Below are 16,589 nucleotides of genomic sequence, written 5' to 3'. Positions count from 1 at the left end.
TTTCAGCTACCTCATTTGAGTACGTAGTGACACTAGTGAAGCAATCTACATACATACTAGTAGTTCTTCTCAAGCATTTTTGAGAATGCTAAAGTACCATATTTGGTTGATTGTATTATGCCCTGTCAATTTAATTGTATTATCAGCTTTTGAGGGGGTATTTACATGTAAGAACAGCATAGGCCTACTAAGTTGATTATTTCCTGGTTTCTATATTTATGTCTTTGTCTAACCAACAGTTTTGTACATTTGCCTGAATATAAAAATGGACTATTTCTCCTTACAGTTTACTGTACTTTTTGTTCTTGTTTTTTTTTTTTTTTTTTTGCAACAATGCATTCATCTCTGTGATGCAGTTTGGAAAACTGTAACATAGGGTCGGTAAGTGCCATATCCTCAAGGTGAATCTTGATCTGTAGTTCATTTGAAGTATTTCCAATTGTTCAGCAACAGCTACTCCACTCAGGTGGAAAAGACAACATCGTAATCCAGCTTTGTCATTGTTCTAATGCACGATGCTGACTTCTGAAAAATCATTTACTTGTGAATTTTAAGTGTGGTAATGTGCACTGTGAGTAAGAGCATTGTTACAGGATTTTGGGATGTGCAATCCCTTGGTTTAAAATTCACATATTTGTTATACTTATAGTAGCTTTGTTAAAGTTCGTTGTTACCTAATAAACAAGATGACTGCATAGATATGCATTGTTGAATGGTGGTTGGTTTAGAGGAAATAATTTTGAACTGTGTTTGGGTCATTTGCTAAATGGACAAAGAGCAGTGTAGGAATTTTCAGAACATGTCTGTTTCACTTTGGAATGTTGTATGCAGGTTGCTAGAACATATAGTCTTCTGTGAACCTACTGTAGTGCTGTCAGTCGGATGGAATGGACGTATTCTTAATACTGTTTGTCTTCTAAGTGCAGAGGTTACAATTATGCCTGATGCCACTGCACAGTTTAAAAGCATTACACTCCACATCTGAAGTGGACTACTAGTGTTTGATTTTAGTTACTAGGTTACAAAATGTCACTTGTAGAAACCAACATGTGTTCCTGGGATCCTCAGCCTATTTTAGGAATTTATGTGGCAATACTTAATTTCAAAACTCTTCGCTTATACTAGCCATATTATGTTCAACCAGGAAACCACAACGTGTATGAGAAATTACCGTTTGGTACATATTTTGGTTTTTAAACAGAAGTCAAAAATTTAAAAATACTATATAGGATTGAATACTATTGATTTCAGTAGAGAAATAATACCCTTGTTGTATGAAATGGTTTTACACATATTACATTTTGTTGGTAGAAATCTCATGCTGTAATGTCTTATGAAATGATCTTACTTTCTATGTGCAAACCAGTTTTTTTTTTTTTCATTACAAGATGTGGCTTGACTGATCCAAGGAAAGGAAGGCCATGTTGATTACCTTGACTACTAGAATCTAGTATGTGTTTGATGACTTGTATAATTAATCATTGTACAGACTGAAGTAGTTTGTGTAGTGGTTTAGAGGGCATATGCCTGGTTTGTTTAGCTTAGTTTGGCTGAGTTAGTGGCGGCCAGTATTTTCCTTTTCTAATTGTAGTGTTTCAATTTTGCTTCTGGCCTGTAGTAATTCTGTAGCTTTGTATTGAATTTCTCAGCTTTTATTACTGAATGCAGTGTTATTGCAGTTGCCTTCATGTGTTGGAGGTAAGCTATTTGATATACTTTGTATCAACAGGCGATTGACTTTGAAATAAACTACATACCTAACTTATTATCAGGATCAGTATTCTTTGTGTCACAAGAGGGAAGTTTATACATATGCGTAATATGTAAATGTTGATTAGCTTTCAAAGATGCAAGAAAATGCACTTGCTAATTTTTTTCTAACTGGGCGAGAACTGGCTACATTTCTAGAACTGGACCAAAGGAAAGTTTGTTCTGGTTGTAGGTACGTAGCTACTATACTCCACACTCCTTTAAAATTATGAGAAGTTATTTTGTTGTTGATGTTTAACCTGGTGCTTGTAGTTTGCAGGCCAGAGAGGATGGAAATGCATACACGTTGACTTCTTTGACTGGGATGCTTTATGCTGTACACAGAAACAATTGCTCTTACACTATGGCATCTAAATTAAAGGTTCACCTGGGGGCCCTAATACAAAGGTGGTGTAACTTGTGTCAAACACAACAGCCTGGAAACATGCAGGCTCAGGTAGTTTCAATTCATGTGGTATTGCAGTCCCTCTGTTAAACGAGCCCTGTTAAACGGGCCCCTGAAATTTGGGTTACAATGTTCATTGTACTGTCACCAGTCAAGACTTTCCAATACAAACCTCAAGTTTTACTTTCTTTGATTGGTGTAATCAAGAGTTGTTGCTAGTATGCAACAGTGGCAGGCATTGTCGCTGGGAGGAAACCATGGCTTTGCTGGAAGCCTTTCTGGAGGTAACTTCATTAGTGAGTAAGGAGTCAAATCAGCTTTGTTGGGAGTGCTTCACATTTCAACATGCAGTCCTATTGGATTATAAATTTGGGTGGGGGGGGGGGGGGGGGGGTAGGGGATGATTTTAGGTACCATACTCAAGAAGTTGGCAGTTGTAGACAGACGAAACCACAGTGCCTGGAGTACACCACTGATGAGTTAGTGGTCAACTTTCTGTTTAAGGGAAGGGATAAATCTTCCTTTTCTGTGTTGAAATCATTCCCATTCTGATTTCTACAGTTCCAACCAAGAAAAACACTGCATACAATTCAGAAGCTACAGGTTTCAAAGGATTTATTGTTTTATTTCAGATTTAGGGCTTTATCATGTCCCTTTTGCACCAGCAAATTCCATCTTACTGAAGAGGCTTACCGGCAACTGTCCTGCGTGGAGAATTGAGCAGTTTAATGAAAGTTTCTAAGTTCAGTGAATTGCTCAAGTCCAGTTGTTTGTATTATTTTTTGAAATATTTTGTTCATTAATGTTTATCATTACACAAAACTTGAATTGTTCAGCTGTGCAGAACATTTTTGCTTAAGCAAAAAAAAAAAAGTTGAAAAGTTAAAAAAGAGAAGGGATGTGTGGTGTCCAATCAAACCAGATTTTTTAAACACTTCTTTTGAGTTACAGTTTAAAATAATTCTTTATTGTTCTTGAAAAGGTTTTGTCATTATCGACAAAATAAAAACAGAACAAAAAATACATGTAGTCATGATACAAATTTTTACAAGAAGAAAAATCAATTAAGTAGCACATGAATATTGCACATATCTTTCCTTCTTTTTGACATAATTCATATCTTTCAACATGTGTATGAACAATCTGTGTACCAGAGAACTCTCCAATAAAGTTTTCATCAAAAACATTATGACGATATTTTCTTATATCACCAACATTTAAATCTCCAAAAGGAAAATATATTTTTGTGCTACTGTGAAACAAAACAAGATGGAGGTAAAATGCCACTGAGTATATGTTTGTTAGAGCTTCACTGTAGCACTTAATTGCCAGAAAGAAAAGGTAGATATAAGAGATCTTATACCACAAATATTATGTGCTGCTTTTTGATTGTACAAACCCATGCAATGTGAAGAAAAAAGAAAGAAACATGTTCTATCTGTGATATTGTTGATCTGCAACACAACTTAATGTACTCTTACATGTTGTGTATATTGTAAGTTTAAGTCTGCCTCTAGGAGTCACACCGCTTGGGTATTTCATATAAATCACTTAGCTTTTATCAAACTGTCATAATCCTGAAGTCCACGGACATGATGTCAATGAAAAATTCATCTTTAGTTTGCGATATCTGATGATAATTTACAACATTACTGATTATGACAAGGTGTCTTTTTCTGTCTTCGAAAGGATGCATTAATGGTCTACTAGTCACTGATAGCATAACTTGCTCTGCAAGATGTCTTACAAACTTCCAAATTCTCAAAATGAAGGCGAGAGAGAACCAGTGAGCTATGCAGGGTACCACATGCCACATCCCACTCCTTTTCTACCTCTTTTTTTTGTCTATTCTGAGAAATCTATTCCTCGCTGAAAGGTGCACACAATTACCCTGTCAATTGTTTCAGATCACTTGATTAAATAGGCATTCAGTACACTACTAAAGTTTAACTTTACAACCACTGTACTCATCAAAGCTGTCGACAAAGTATCTACTTCTTCAACTGGTATTTTACGCCATACTCATGGATAAAGTAATGATTTGATGGTGGAATTATAGATACCAGTAGATCACATATTGATAGACAAATCAAGCTAACGTGTACATGGATGCTACTGATATTTCAAAACAAAAATTGATGACTTTACATCACCAAATCTGACAATAATTCCTGACTTCTACCATAAGAAATGACATCTGATAAACAGCACTGCACATTAAAACAATGTACTACATGTATAGATCAGATGTTCCAGTATGAGACTGAAAAAAACAGAAAAACAAAAACCGGACGATGACATTCATGCCATGTAAGTGTCCTAATACAAATATTAGTACATTTGTCAACACATGTAGATGCTCAGAGAAAAAAAATTCCATGACTTTTTCATGGTCTTTTTTTCAAAAATTCTTCACTTTTTAATGACAATTTATGATAAGGGCATTTATTCAAGACCGTTCACATATTTTTATGGCTGTGGTAACCCTGTAACTACAATACACATGGAATCTTGGTAGACTCTGCAGGCAAGTGAATATTGATAATGAAGCTTTTGACAAAAGAAAGGTAAGTTTTGACTCATTCAAGTGTCAGAGAATAAAATCACAGACAAAAGGGGATTTTCCAGTGAATTATTTTCAAAACATCACAGTAAATCTGCAAATAACAAAAACTATAAAGCTCGTGCCTAAAGTGACTAATAAAATCAATCAGTATTTGGAATGGATCAATCATAGTATGGACAACAGATTTGTCAATCATAGTATGGACAAATTTCAAATTTTCCGCTAAATTCAGATTTGCTTTAGAGGTATTCAAGACATAAAAATGCAGAAAACCAATTTTTAGGACATGGACATACATATAAAAGAAAATATTTCCATCCAGAAATTTTACAAAACAAACTGTGTAACTTAGGTGTCCAAAACAAAAACAGGGGCAACATAATACTTATATAATTTTGAAGAATATGTAACAAAAAGATGAAGGATTGACAGCATAGACATCTGATATTTGATGCAAGAGGTTTTCTTTTTGAGATTAAGGTCGTGGTATCTTCTGCCTTAGAGCTGGTGATGACCATTTCCGTATAATTCGCCGTACATGACGAATACCCTCTAATGGAGGACTCTACAAAAGAAAGAAATATACAGAGTATATAGCATGAAGTACGAAAGTATTTTACACTGTTACAAATGCAATGTTACAAAACCTTTTGCACTCTACTTGTAAAATTCTGTATAATGAGGCACCGACAGATTTTTCTCCCACAACAGGTGGCACAAGTGTGAATTAGGACCTGTACATCACAAGTCTTTTGTTGTGCGACGTCAAACATGTTGCATTCTGCAGTTTCATCTGAGACATATTTGGTCTATCCATTGTGGCGTGGTGTTGACGCGGTGGTGGAATGCTCCGCGTCACTAATGACTCCAGTGGTATAACGTAACTGTTTTTTGGTGCCTGACATGAGGGAAGCCTGCTTCTGAAGTGAGCCTGCCCTCAGTGGAAAGGGCCTGTCATCTGGGCAGGTATTAGCCTTAATCTACCTGCCCACAGCCACAGAAATGAGGTAATATGTCCCACTTCAGACTTCTGCTGGTATCCCATTGTCTTTTCAAGCAGAACATCATTGACAATTAATAAAGAACAGCATCACATGGACTGTGTGCAGTTGAACATGTCCTGGCTTCAAATGTAGACAAGGGTTATTTAGATAATTATGGGGTCAAGCTGCAAACGACTGCTAAATCAGGCTGACATTTTGGGTGTGTACTACTGCTCAAGATTTTTTTCCTGTCAAATGTCAACAAGCCAAATAAATGAATGATACGATCAATTCACCTCCACTGTCATGACTGTACAGGCAATCCACTGCCAATCTTACTCCACTCTATGAACAGTCCACTGCCAATATGCAAGCAGTTCATTACCAGTTTACAAGCAGTTCACTTCCACTCTACGAGATCTCCACTTTACAAGCAGTTCAATGCCATTTTACAAGCACCTGAACTCTATAATCATTCAACCTGAACTATACGATCAGTCCACCTCATTCTACACAAAGGCCACCTCCACTCTACACACAGTCCACCTCCACTGAAAACACAGTTCACCTCCACCCTACACACAGTCCACTGCCACCCTACACACAGTAAACCACCACTAAACACAGTCTGCCACTTCACCACACAACATGCAGTCCACCTCCAACCTACACGTAGGCCACCTCCACACACACAGTCCACCTCCACCCTACGTGCAGTTTACCTCCTCTTTACACAGTCCACTGCCACTAAACAGTCTGCCACTTCACCTCCACTCTACATGCAGCCCCACTTCCACTATACAAACAGTCCACCTCCACTCTACACAGTCCACTGCCACTAAAAACACAGTCTGCCACTTCACCTCTCCTCTACACACAGTCCACCTCCACTCTACGAACAGTCCACCTCCCCTCTACACAGTCTACTGCCACTAAACATACAGTCTGCCACTTCACCTTCACTCTACATGCAGTCCACCTCCACTCTACAAACAGTCCACCTCCACTCTACACACAGTCCACTGCCACTAAACACACAGTCTGCCACTTCACCTCCACTCTACATGCAGTCCACTTCCACTCTACAAACAGTCCACCTCCACTCTACAAACAGTCCACCTCCACTCTACACACAGTCTGCCACTTCACCTCCACTCTAGAAACAGTCCACCTCCACTCTACACACAGTCTACTGCCACTGAACCCATAGTTTGCCACTTCACGTCCACCCTACAAACAGTCCACCTCCACTCTATACCACACAGTCCACCTCCAGTCTTCACATAGTCCAGCGCCACTAGACACACAGTCTGTAACTTCACCTCCACTCTACATGCAGCCCACCTCCACTCTACACACAGTCCAGTGCCACTAAACACAGTCTGCCACTTCACCTCCACTCTACATGCAGTCCACCTCCACTCTAAAAACAATCCACCTCCAGTCTACACACAGTCCAGGGCCACTAAACACACAGTCTGCCACTTCACCTCCGCTCTACATGCAGTCCACCTCCACTCTACACACACTCCAGTGAAGTAACAATTTGTTTTTTAGTGCTTGCCATCAGGGCAGCTTGCACCTCAAGTGAGCCTGCCCTCAGTGGGAAGGGCCTGCCAAAAGGGCAGGACCAAATATTACCAAATAAAATGCCTTCGACAGAAGGTATGACACAATGAAGCACAAGTATAACATATATTATATAAATTGATCATTCTCCTTTCTTGGTAAAATTAAACGCTGAGGTCTATAATTTTCAACAATTTCTAATATTTACCTGCCTCAACGTTTAATCATTGAATTAAAAAGCCCGGTAGGTTCATGCCATAAAGCACTTTGCCGAACGGAAGTGGGCATTTAAATCCACTTTGAAACGGCTGCATGCGCCAATTTCTGGTGTGTATTAAAGGGAATATGACCTTTATTACCACTCCTGCAAGTATAAATCTGTTCCCAAGTCGAAATGTTGTTGAAATCCACAGAAGTATTTCCTACTCCCTCATCCAAATACCTTTGCAATGTCATGGCAAGTCGAGTGTACTTAAATCTCAGAACCACGTGCCAAAAAATACGGAAATCAACCTAACAAAAAAAGACGACAAGAAGTCTTAAATGACAACTAGTGATAATTTCATCGGTCATCATGGATTTAGAATAGAAAGAACAATTTGCTGAGGATTCAGTCAAAGCTTGCAGATATCATGTGCACATCTGCTTCATTATCCATGTTTTCTTACTGTGGCCTCAATCCGGGTTTTGGAAGCACCCAATCTGTCGCTTGTGCACACCGTGATATTGAAAAGAAAAAAATCAACAGTTTATCCGGTTTTCTGCACGTAACTAGTCTGAAATTGACAAACTTTCTGGAGTGATCGAAAAGACTCATCTCTTCTCAGTCCACACCAGAAATCGGCGTGTGCCACGGTTTTGGAGTGGATTAATTGGCCAAATTCCTACATTACGAATATCAGAAATGGTTGAAAACAAGCCTCAAGGTTCAATTTAATTGAACTATAGTCATACAACCTATTGCAACAACCTATTGCAACAACCTATTGAACGACTTGCTTTACCTTTGCTTGGATTTTTCAAAGCAATGTTCATTAGACAACAGTGCACACCACAAAACTGCAGCTTCTCGTTAGCAACGAATTTGATGTTAAAAATACAAACTCTTCTGTGCCAGGCTTCTCGTATTGAATGTATGCATCATGGTTACCGTACCACAACGAACCGAGTCACGGAGAACACAGAAAGCTTCCTCACCCATTGGCGGAACCCTTGTGTGGCAAAACCACATTTTGTCCAGTTAACAACATAAGAGTGACATCCATCAGACATCGCAAGTTGAATTTATTTGTAAAGGAGAAAATGGTTAACGAGAAATAGTGGCTGACTGATTGGGCAGGCAGCGATTTTTGCCTGCATTTGGCATGCAGGCAGGGGTTCAGTTACATGGCTGCACTCCACCTCCACTCTACAAGTTGCTCACTGTCACTCGTGAACCTGTCCACCACAATTCTACAAATAGCCCAACATCAGAAATAATACACTACCACTCTGCATGTGGACGGAAATAAATATACACACCTACATGCATTAAAAAGAAAAGACAAAAAGATACTGTATAATCTCTAAAAAAAAAACAACAAAAAAAAACAAAGAAATTCCAGTTCACCCCTTTGATGCCAAATTTTACACTTCAATAAGTTTCATTAATTACAACTCACAGACTTCAATTCTTGAACTTGTTGTCCAGATAGTCTGTTCTCTGGTTTCCATAAATGTAAGAGAAGCAGAAGCATCTGCCAAGGAGGAAGTTGTGTAGCTTCACGTAACTGAGCATGTGAAGTTGCCATGAAGTTGCCTTTCTGACCTGGACTGAAGTCACACAACTGGTGTCCTGGTGAACTTGAGGAGAACTGGCTGTTCTGGAGAGAGTGATTTGAGTCCTCAGAAACAAATGACGCATTTAACATAGTCACACCACTGTCTGATTCATTGAGCAAGTTGTTGGGGGAGTTAAGTGTTCCATCAGAGGACACCGCATTTGTTGCTTGGTGTTGTGCTGGCAACAGTCTGTTGGAATTACCAGCTGAGGAAGAAGTTGATATCTCTGTGCTCTGGGTCATGTCTGCCATTTGTGTCCTCTGCAGGGTAGGGGAGAACTGTTGTGCTTGATTTCCTGGAATAATCACCCAAGGACACCATACCCTGTGTTCAGATATCAGGTCTAATCCCTCCTTCATAGACTGAAAGGAAACGCAATATCATGTGAGAAAGTGTGTCAATTGCTTGACCATAAGTATTCTTATTGAATAAAAATAACACTAATGTTGTGATGTCTGCCTTGAGGTAAAAAAACAACACAGTTCACTTAAAATCTTTTAATAAAAAGAGAAATAGCAAAAAAGCCCACAAAACTTAAAACATCTTCCTTTTTATGTCAGCAGCACAAACATACACAGTAACACAAATATGAACCTGACAAATCCAACACCTTACATGGAATTAAGAATCAACACTGATTGGCTGGCTGTGCAGATAAAAATTCCTGGGTAAACTGTAATCTTGTTCAAGCTTGAAAAAATGTTCCGTATCTATAAATCATCTTTGACTGGAATCATATCATGGTCTTGCCTGTCTCAATCGTCAATCAGTGATGATTCCTTATCTCTTTAATAATCAAACATCTGAATGCTTACCAAAACCAACAAACCTGTACACTTGCTATTTTTGGCATTTCAATACACTGTTCTCTGCTGTCAATGTAATAACTCCATACTGGAGTTCCACTATCAGATCGGTATAAAAAAAAAAATCCTTTTACAGTTTGCTTGAAGAACGTATGATATGACAATAAAATCAGTACATGTATTTACGCATCTAGATGCTCAAGGAAATTGCATGAATATTCATTTTCTTTTTTCCATGACCGTTGCAACAGGGATAGATGCAATGTTGCTTGGTTACCAGTTTGATTTTCTTGGCTTTTGGGGTACTGTATTCTCCAGAGGTAGTGTCACAGTCTGTACTGCCATTTGTTTCCCTATCAGGTGAATGAGGAAGAACTGTATCACCTGAGTTACCATTCAGTCTGGATATGGCACACCTGAAGCTCCACAGGCCTACCTGCCTCCTGCAACGCTCGCAGACTATCACCTGAGGCTGCAACAGGCTGCAAGTAAAAAGTGTATAGTTTGAGAAAAATTAGATTGGTGAACCAGTAAACTAAAAAAAGCCTATGAAACCAAAAAATGTCCCCACCTGCCAAAAGCATGGCAAGTGCCAATTTCAGCTCAGCAGTTCTGGAAATATCTCAGACAAGATTACTGCTTGCTACAATGTCAAAATACTGGTGAATAGATGAGACAGCAGACAGACATACCCTACAATTTAGTCATATTGCAATTTTTTGTCATAATTATCAAGCTTCAAGAAAATCTGATCAAACATTAGCCTTCAGTTCTGGAGATGTTGTGCAGATGCATGGTTATGGTGTGCACTGGACAGCACAAACACAATACATCCCCACAACTTAAGTTGTGTGCTGACAATACAGGTAAGTTCCTATCCTTCTCATATCTAGTCATGTACATTGCAATCTTAATAAGAACAAAACAGCTGGAAGTGAAATGTTTAAAAGTCTCCAGGAATGATCTTTCATCATTTTACAGTTTAATAAAAAATATGTATTTCTATAAAAAAACATTTTTTATCTCGTTTTTCACTAAATCCACTATGTAATGATTCTACAAAAATGGAAACAGTGAAATACTGATCAGTGCATCACTAAGCTACATGCCTTCATAACCATGGAGTTTAATAATTCTTTTAGAATCTATACCTCCTTTTCCATCCAAACAAAGCCAGAGAGAACGCAGAAAAATTGAAGTCAGTCTGTTTTCCCATTGTCTGATAAACTTGCATCGCCCGATCATGAAAGGTGATTTCTTCAAGACCCTTAAAAATCATATCAAGCAAATTCATACTTACAGTACAACAGAACTACACACAAACATTTTCACATTTGAATAGCTCATTTTAACCCAAAGAGATGATGTGATTCACTGTGCATGACACTGCAGGTGTCAAACTTATCATCTCCCACACAAGTGAAGTATGATAACAGTTATGAGAACAAAACTATGGTTAGAACACAATTTTATATCCTTTAACATGTAGGTTTAAAAAATTTTCGTGACAAAAACCTCCTTTACTGTAAAATGAATTTTTTATTTCTTTGTAATGCCTCATTTCAAATAATACAGCCACTCAGTATGTACAGTATACACTAGCAGAATTTCATAAAGATTTAACAATCCAACAGATGACATATTAGTACTTTAATTTTAATTTCTTTGTCTTCACTGAAAACCAACAGGGCACCAACAAATTACCTCACTTAAGGTAACACCCCCATATCAATAAATGGCTGAAAGACAAGTTCTCTCAACATTTTCTGTTCCCTAGAAAATAGGTATTATAACAATTGTAGGCTAGATCCTTCAATACAGTTGAGGTCACAATTCTATTCTTGTGTTAGGAGCTACATGTAACCTGTTGTGTGACAAGGGAAGTAATTCAGTGTAGGCCTCTTCAGTACTCACCACACAGCTTACTGAAAACACACTACAAGACACATTACAAGACTTACGATTCCATCCAGAGTCTCAAAGGACAGGACAGGGAGCTGCATATTGCTGGTCACAAAGTCATCATATGTTTCTTGGATTAACTGAAGGGTTTCTTCTCTGTTTTCAAAACATATGGTCAAGAATGATGCTGTAAATAAAGAACATTATAAGACCTTACATTCCTATTGAGGAGGGCAATGTTAAATAGCAATAATGTTCAGTGGAAGCCTGCATACAAAATGAATACACATTCGCAAAGTACAACACACCTATTCAGACAGAACGGTGTGAATCTCAGGCCTTCGATTTTGAAGCCTGCTATTACGCTCCCACACCTTCACACTCATGAAACATAATTTGGGCGTGCTAATAACAGACGCCAATGTAACTTATGATTTATAAATGGACGCAGGGTTGATGAACAGCCTGGAAACACTTTCACCCAGCTTCACAAAATTTTTGTGACTTTCCTTGGGAATGACGTCAACTTATGACACTGTAGTCTAAAGACAACGTCATGGAGAAACAGCTGGAGTGTATGTACTAAAAAATAGTGTAATATGTCTGAAGATGGCTTGTATCACACAATGTGTGGAATAAACTACTAATTCTATAAATTAAGGGTAGAAATCATTTGTCCCAATCCACACATTTTCCTTTGAACTGAATATATTATGCATACAGACTGACACTGATAGAGAATCAGATGTACATACTAAACCAATCAGAATCTGTGCATTTACAGGTGTAGGTGTTCTCTTTGATTACACTACTGAGATACCAAGGCATCATTTTTGCCAGTGTTATATCTGCACCCTTTTGAACTAACTGCACAATCCTTACCCACACCTTATTCAGGCTATAAATTTGGATCATTTCGTAAACAAAAGTTTTTGGCAGATGATACCTGGAGAGGGGTTATTTCTCCAAGGACAGGCATCTTTGTGGGTTTCCACCAGAGATGTTCTCAACTTCCTGTGACAATCTCTGTCTGCAATAAAAGATCAAAAAAGGCTAAGCCACAAAATCTACCTTTCACAAGATAGTTTGGTTTTAGAATCATCATCATGACAAGCATGTAATAATAATTATTTATTTGATTGGTTTACACTGCACCCAAGAGTCTGGCAGTTAGCAGTATTTGTGGAGTCCCTAGGGTAAACTGTGCATATACTAATGACAATCCATGAATTTTGGAATAGAATACTGATACATAAATCACAGTAATTTACAAAAAAAAAACATAAGTGGTCCACACATGATGTACGCTAATACTTACATAAGTCTGGACTCTTCCACTTTGGAAGCTGTCCACACAAAATTGCCTTGCAGCTTACACATTTCATCATGTCAGCTCCTGTGTTTTCCCAACCATAGCGGGCGCACTCAAGAGGGGAGACATCTGCAGGTTTGGCCAGCCAGTTCACGGTTTGAGTTAAGTTAAGGACTCATGCTAATGGTCTTAATAATTGTTAGTATATTATGAGAGATGGAAAAGCAGCCTATCCAATAAAAGACTGAATCTGTCTGCAGGTAAAGATGTTGCTGGTAGAGAATCTAGGTAACACCTTCATTCAATTTGCTAAAAATGAAGGCACATTCTTCATGATTGATTTTACATTATTTCAATAACCAACTTTTAGATCAGGGTCCACTTCCTATTTTGCATCATGGTCTGTGCTTACACACCTAATAATGATGAATTAACTCTCTGGATGTAAATGTAGCTGCACTATAAATTATTTTACTTTCACTCTGGCACAATTCAGTAGGTAGCATTAGTGAAACAAATGTCCTAAAATTATGTGGCCATACATTTCATCATGACATCTGAATTGAACCAACCCGAGCTACTGCTGAGGGCTTGATAAATAGGTCAATTTTGCAATTTCATCAAAAGGATATGGTGAACGTTTCCACTCGCCTGTCAAAGGCGTCCTTGTCCCAGTGATCCGACAACAAAGATTCACTGTCACTTGTCTTGGATGGATTGACACTATTTCTGTAACAATAAGATTATGATGTGAAACCAGTTAGAGGCATGAAAATAACCAAAAGTACAGATCGTAAACTCAAAGTCTAGAAAAGTTCTCAATTTAACAACAATTGGATTTACGCCCATAATTTGACATCAGATATCTAGATTAAGTGCATTAAGAACAAGATAAGTTATAATAAACAAGTATCAATGACCTCCAACCCTGCTTTTGTAATTATACATAATGTTACTTTCTGTGTACAACATATCATACATGTATACTCAGGTATATTCAGACAGTGGTATGCAAAAATTTTAAATGTTTACCAGCCCAAAACTTAAAGATATACTGGTAGTACACTACCCCAACAGCAACCACAAAGACCTCACATATCGCAAAATTGGACAATATTATCACGCATTAAATGCACGCTAATAAATGGCTAATCCAAATCAAAGAAATCATTTTTTGCTTTTTTTTCAGGTTTTCATACTTTATTAGAGGTTACACAAAATTTTACCAAAGTCAGACCCTGGTACCAAATTTATGGTATTATATCATGGGCTTTTACTGTTGTTGTTGTAGAGAGGTACATGTAGGTGGTTTATGAACAGGTATAACCCCCTTTCTTCTTCAGCCTTTTCCACCACCTCTGACCACCAATACTTTGAATCATTCCTAGAAAACTATGGGATGCAGAGGAATATTTTTGAACAATTCTATGCAGTTTAAATCTTTAGTGACTGAATAAATCATTTAAGAGTTTTTCATAATAATTGTATGCACACACTACACTGATAAAAGTGCTTTAGAGGCCCAATGTTTAAAGACAGCACCTTTCTAATGTTTATGTCCAATGAAAGACTACCATTTAAAGTATCTTAAACTGGCATTAAATATTTTTTTCAATTTTTTCTAACCCAGTAAACGTTTAGTGAAACTTCGTCGTCACTGCTTCAGCCCATCTCCATTATCAGCTGCAAGGTGATGTCATGTTTACTCTAGCACTCTAACTTCAAAGCTATTTCCCGTATACCAGTATAAACCGCATAGCATATGGCAGATTAAAGTCGTGGACTTCAGCGATGAAGGACCAGGCCATAAGTAGCTTTCTCGGCAATTAGACATACTCGACGGATATTTCTTTCATTGCTTGAACTGTTCATACAGTAGGCCTGGTATATCATTTATACAGTTTAGGATTAGCCTGCGGATGCCCTGGCCAGTGAACTAGCTCAGTTCGTAGCCTCCGGAGGGGTTGTGCTGGTGATTTTGACACCTATCAAATGTTTACAAACTTACGCTAGGATTGTTGTACAACTTGATTCCTGTTCAATTCTGACAAAAGTGGAAATAAATCTAAGCACTACTCAGGCTGATCTAGGCATCTGACTGTTGATGAACTTTATGCTTTAGTTTTGTGGCACTGACCTAGTTATTGCAGACGTCAGAGAAGCACCCTTGGCTTAAACATGGCGTTTCAATAATTTTACTGTATTTTATAACAGAAAACCCTTATTTTTGAGAAAGACAAAACGTAAAATTTAAATTCTTCCATTCTAATAAATTCAGAGAAAAAAAATTATAGCATAAGACTTAATTATTATCTCAAAATAATGTCTTATGAGCAGTTCTGTGTTATCATATGTCGCTTCACTGAGTGAATGGGTTTAGGCTATGTCACAGCTTATGCCACGCAACCTGATAGCATTCAAATATGGCGACTGGAGTTGGAACTTATTCCAGTTTCCACTTGTTTCATCCTTGTGTGGATTTACTTGTGGAAACATCTATCTGGAATTAATAGCCCAAAAGACTACGACTATGGACAGACAAATCATTTGGTATCCAGCAGTAACATACTAAAGCCAGCAAGGGAAGTACAGAGGCGTTCAAGGTAAGCTAATGTAACAGGACAGGGCTGTGATAGTACATGTAATCAAAGCCCTACATGGACTAGGGTTTCACGAGTTCTGCTAAAAAATCATAGGCCGCGGACAGATGAAATATCAAAATTAACTTTTTGGCATTTGACTCTGTGTCAAGTCTGACAACTATAAATTATAACACGCTACATAAATGATATTATAAAAATGAATCAACGAGTGCGCAATTTTCGTAAAGCGTGGAGTACTTTTCTTATGTTTACACGGCACATTTGAAGATTAATAGTTACAATCGGTACTCAGTCTATTAGTAGTATATTGACTAACAGCATTACCCTTTCTGAATTCTTTTTTCTAAAGCGGGTACCAAAAATGATGACAAGATGTTCTTCACACGTTGCGGCGGTTTTTCGTGCACCGCCATTTTCCAGTTTTCTAGCTTCCGGTAAAGCGTCAAAGGTGAGAGCAACCAATAAAATACGATCATAAAGTGTCAGACCGTCTCGCGAACACATTTTTCAACCTCATTGAAATAAAATCCTCTCCAAGCTGATTGGAGATTGTATATAGCGATATATTTACCGAAAAGAATGTAGGAATAAAACAATACACTTAAACCATATGTTAAAAATAACAATAATAATACAAACTGAAGCTTGTCTCTGTCATGTCAAGTTTTCACTCACACACATAAAAAAGAAGTGTACGCGCGTAGTCTACTGTCATTTTACTAAAAAGCTAAGTTCTATACAAAACTGTTATTCTACAAATGTGTTATCAAAATTAGCTTTCTAAATCAAGAGAGGGAAAAAGCACCACCGGTACGGTACATGAAGTGTTTTGCATAGTCAGACCTATATGCACTCTTGAAGTTCAGAACACT

General features: G+C 37.9%; 1 protein-coding gene across 1 annotated transcript; it reads right to left on the bottom strand.

Annotated features, from left to right (window-relative positions):
- Window positions 1-2,864: 2,864 nt before the first annotated feature.
- Window positions 2,865-16,130, bottom strand: LOC135470943 (zinc finger C3HC-type protein 1-like). Its single transcript, XM_064749993.1, has 9 exons — window positions 16,042-16,130; window positions 13,747-13,843; window positions 13,121-13,271; window positions 12,749-12,832; window positions 11,862-11,989; window positions 11,052-11,167; window positions 10,178-10,382; window positions 8,935-9,456; window positions 2,865-5,286 (listed from the first exon to the last, which is right to left on the bottom strand). The coding sequence occupies exons 1-9, from the start codon at window positions 16,128-16,130 to the stop codon at window positions 5,197-5,199; spliced, it is 1,482 nt and encodes a 493-aa protein (XP_064606063.1). The 3' UTR covers window positions 2,865-5,196.
- Window positions 16,131-16,589: the final 459 nt, after the last annotated feature.

The sequence above is a fragment of the Liolophura sinensis genome, chromosome 7 (assembly GCF_032854445.1).
Source record: "Liolophura sinensis isolate JHLJ2023 chromosome 7, CUHK_Ljap_v2, whole genome shotgun sequence".
In the NCBI taxonomy this organism is placed as follows: Eukaryota; Metazoa; Mollusca; class Polyplacophora; order Chitonida; family Chitonidae; genus Liolophura; species Liolophura sinensis.
Note: the sequence above shows the minus strand (reverse complement) of the source record. Positions and strands in the feature narration are given on the sequence as shown.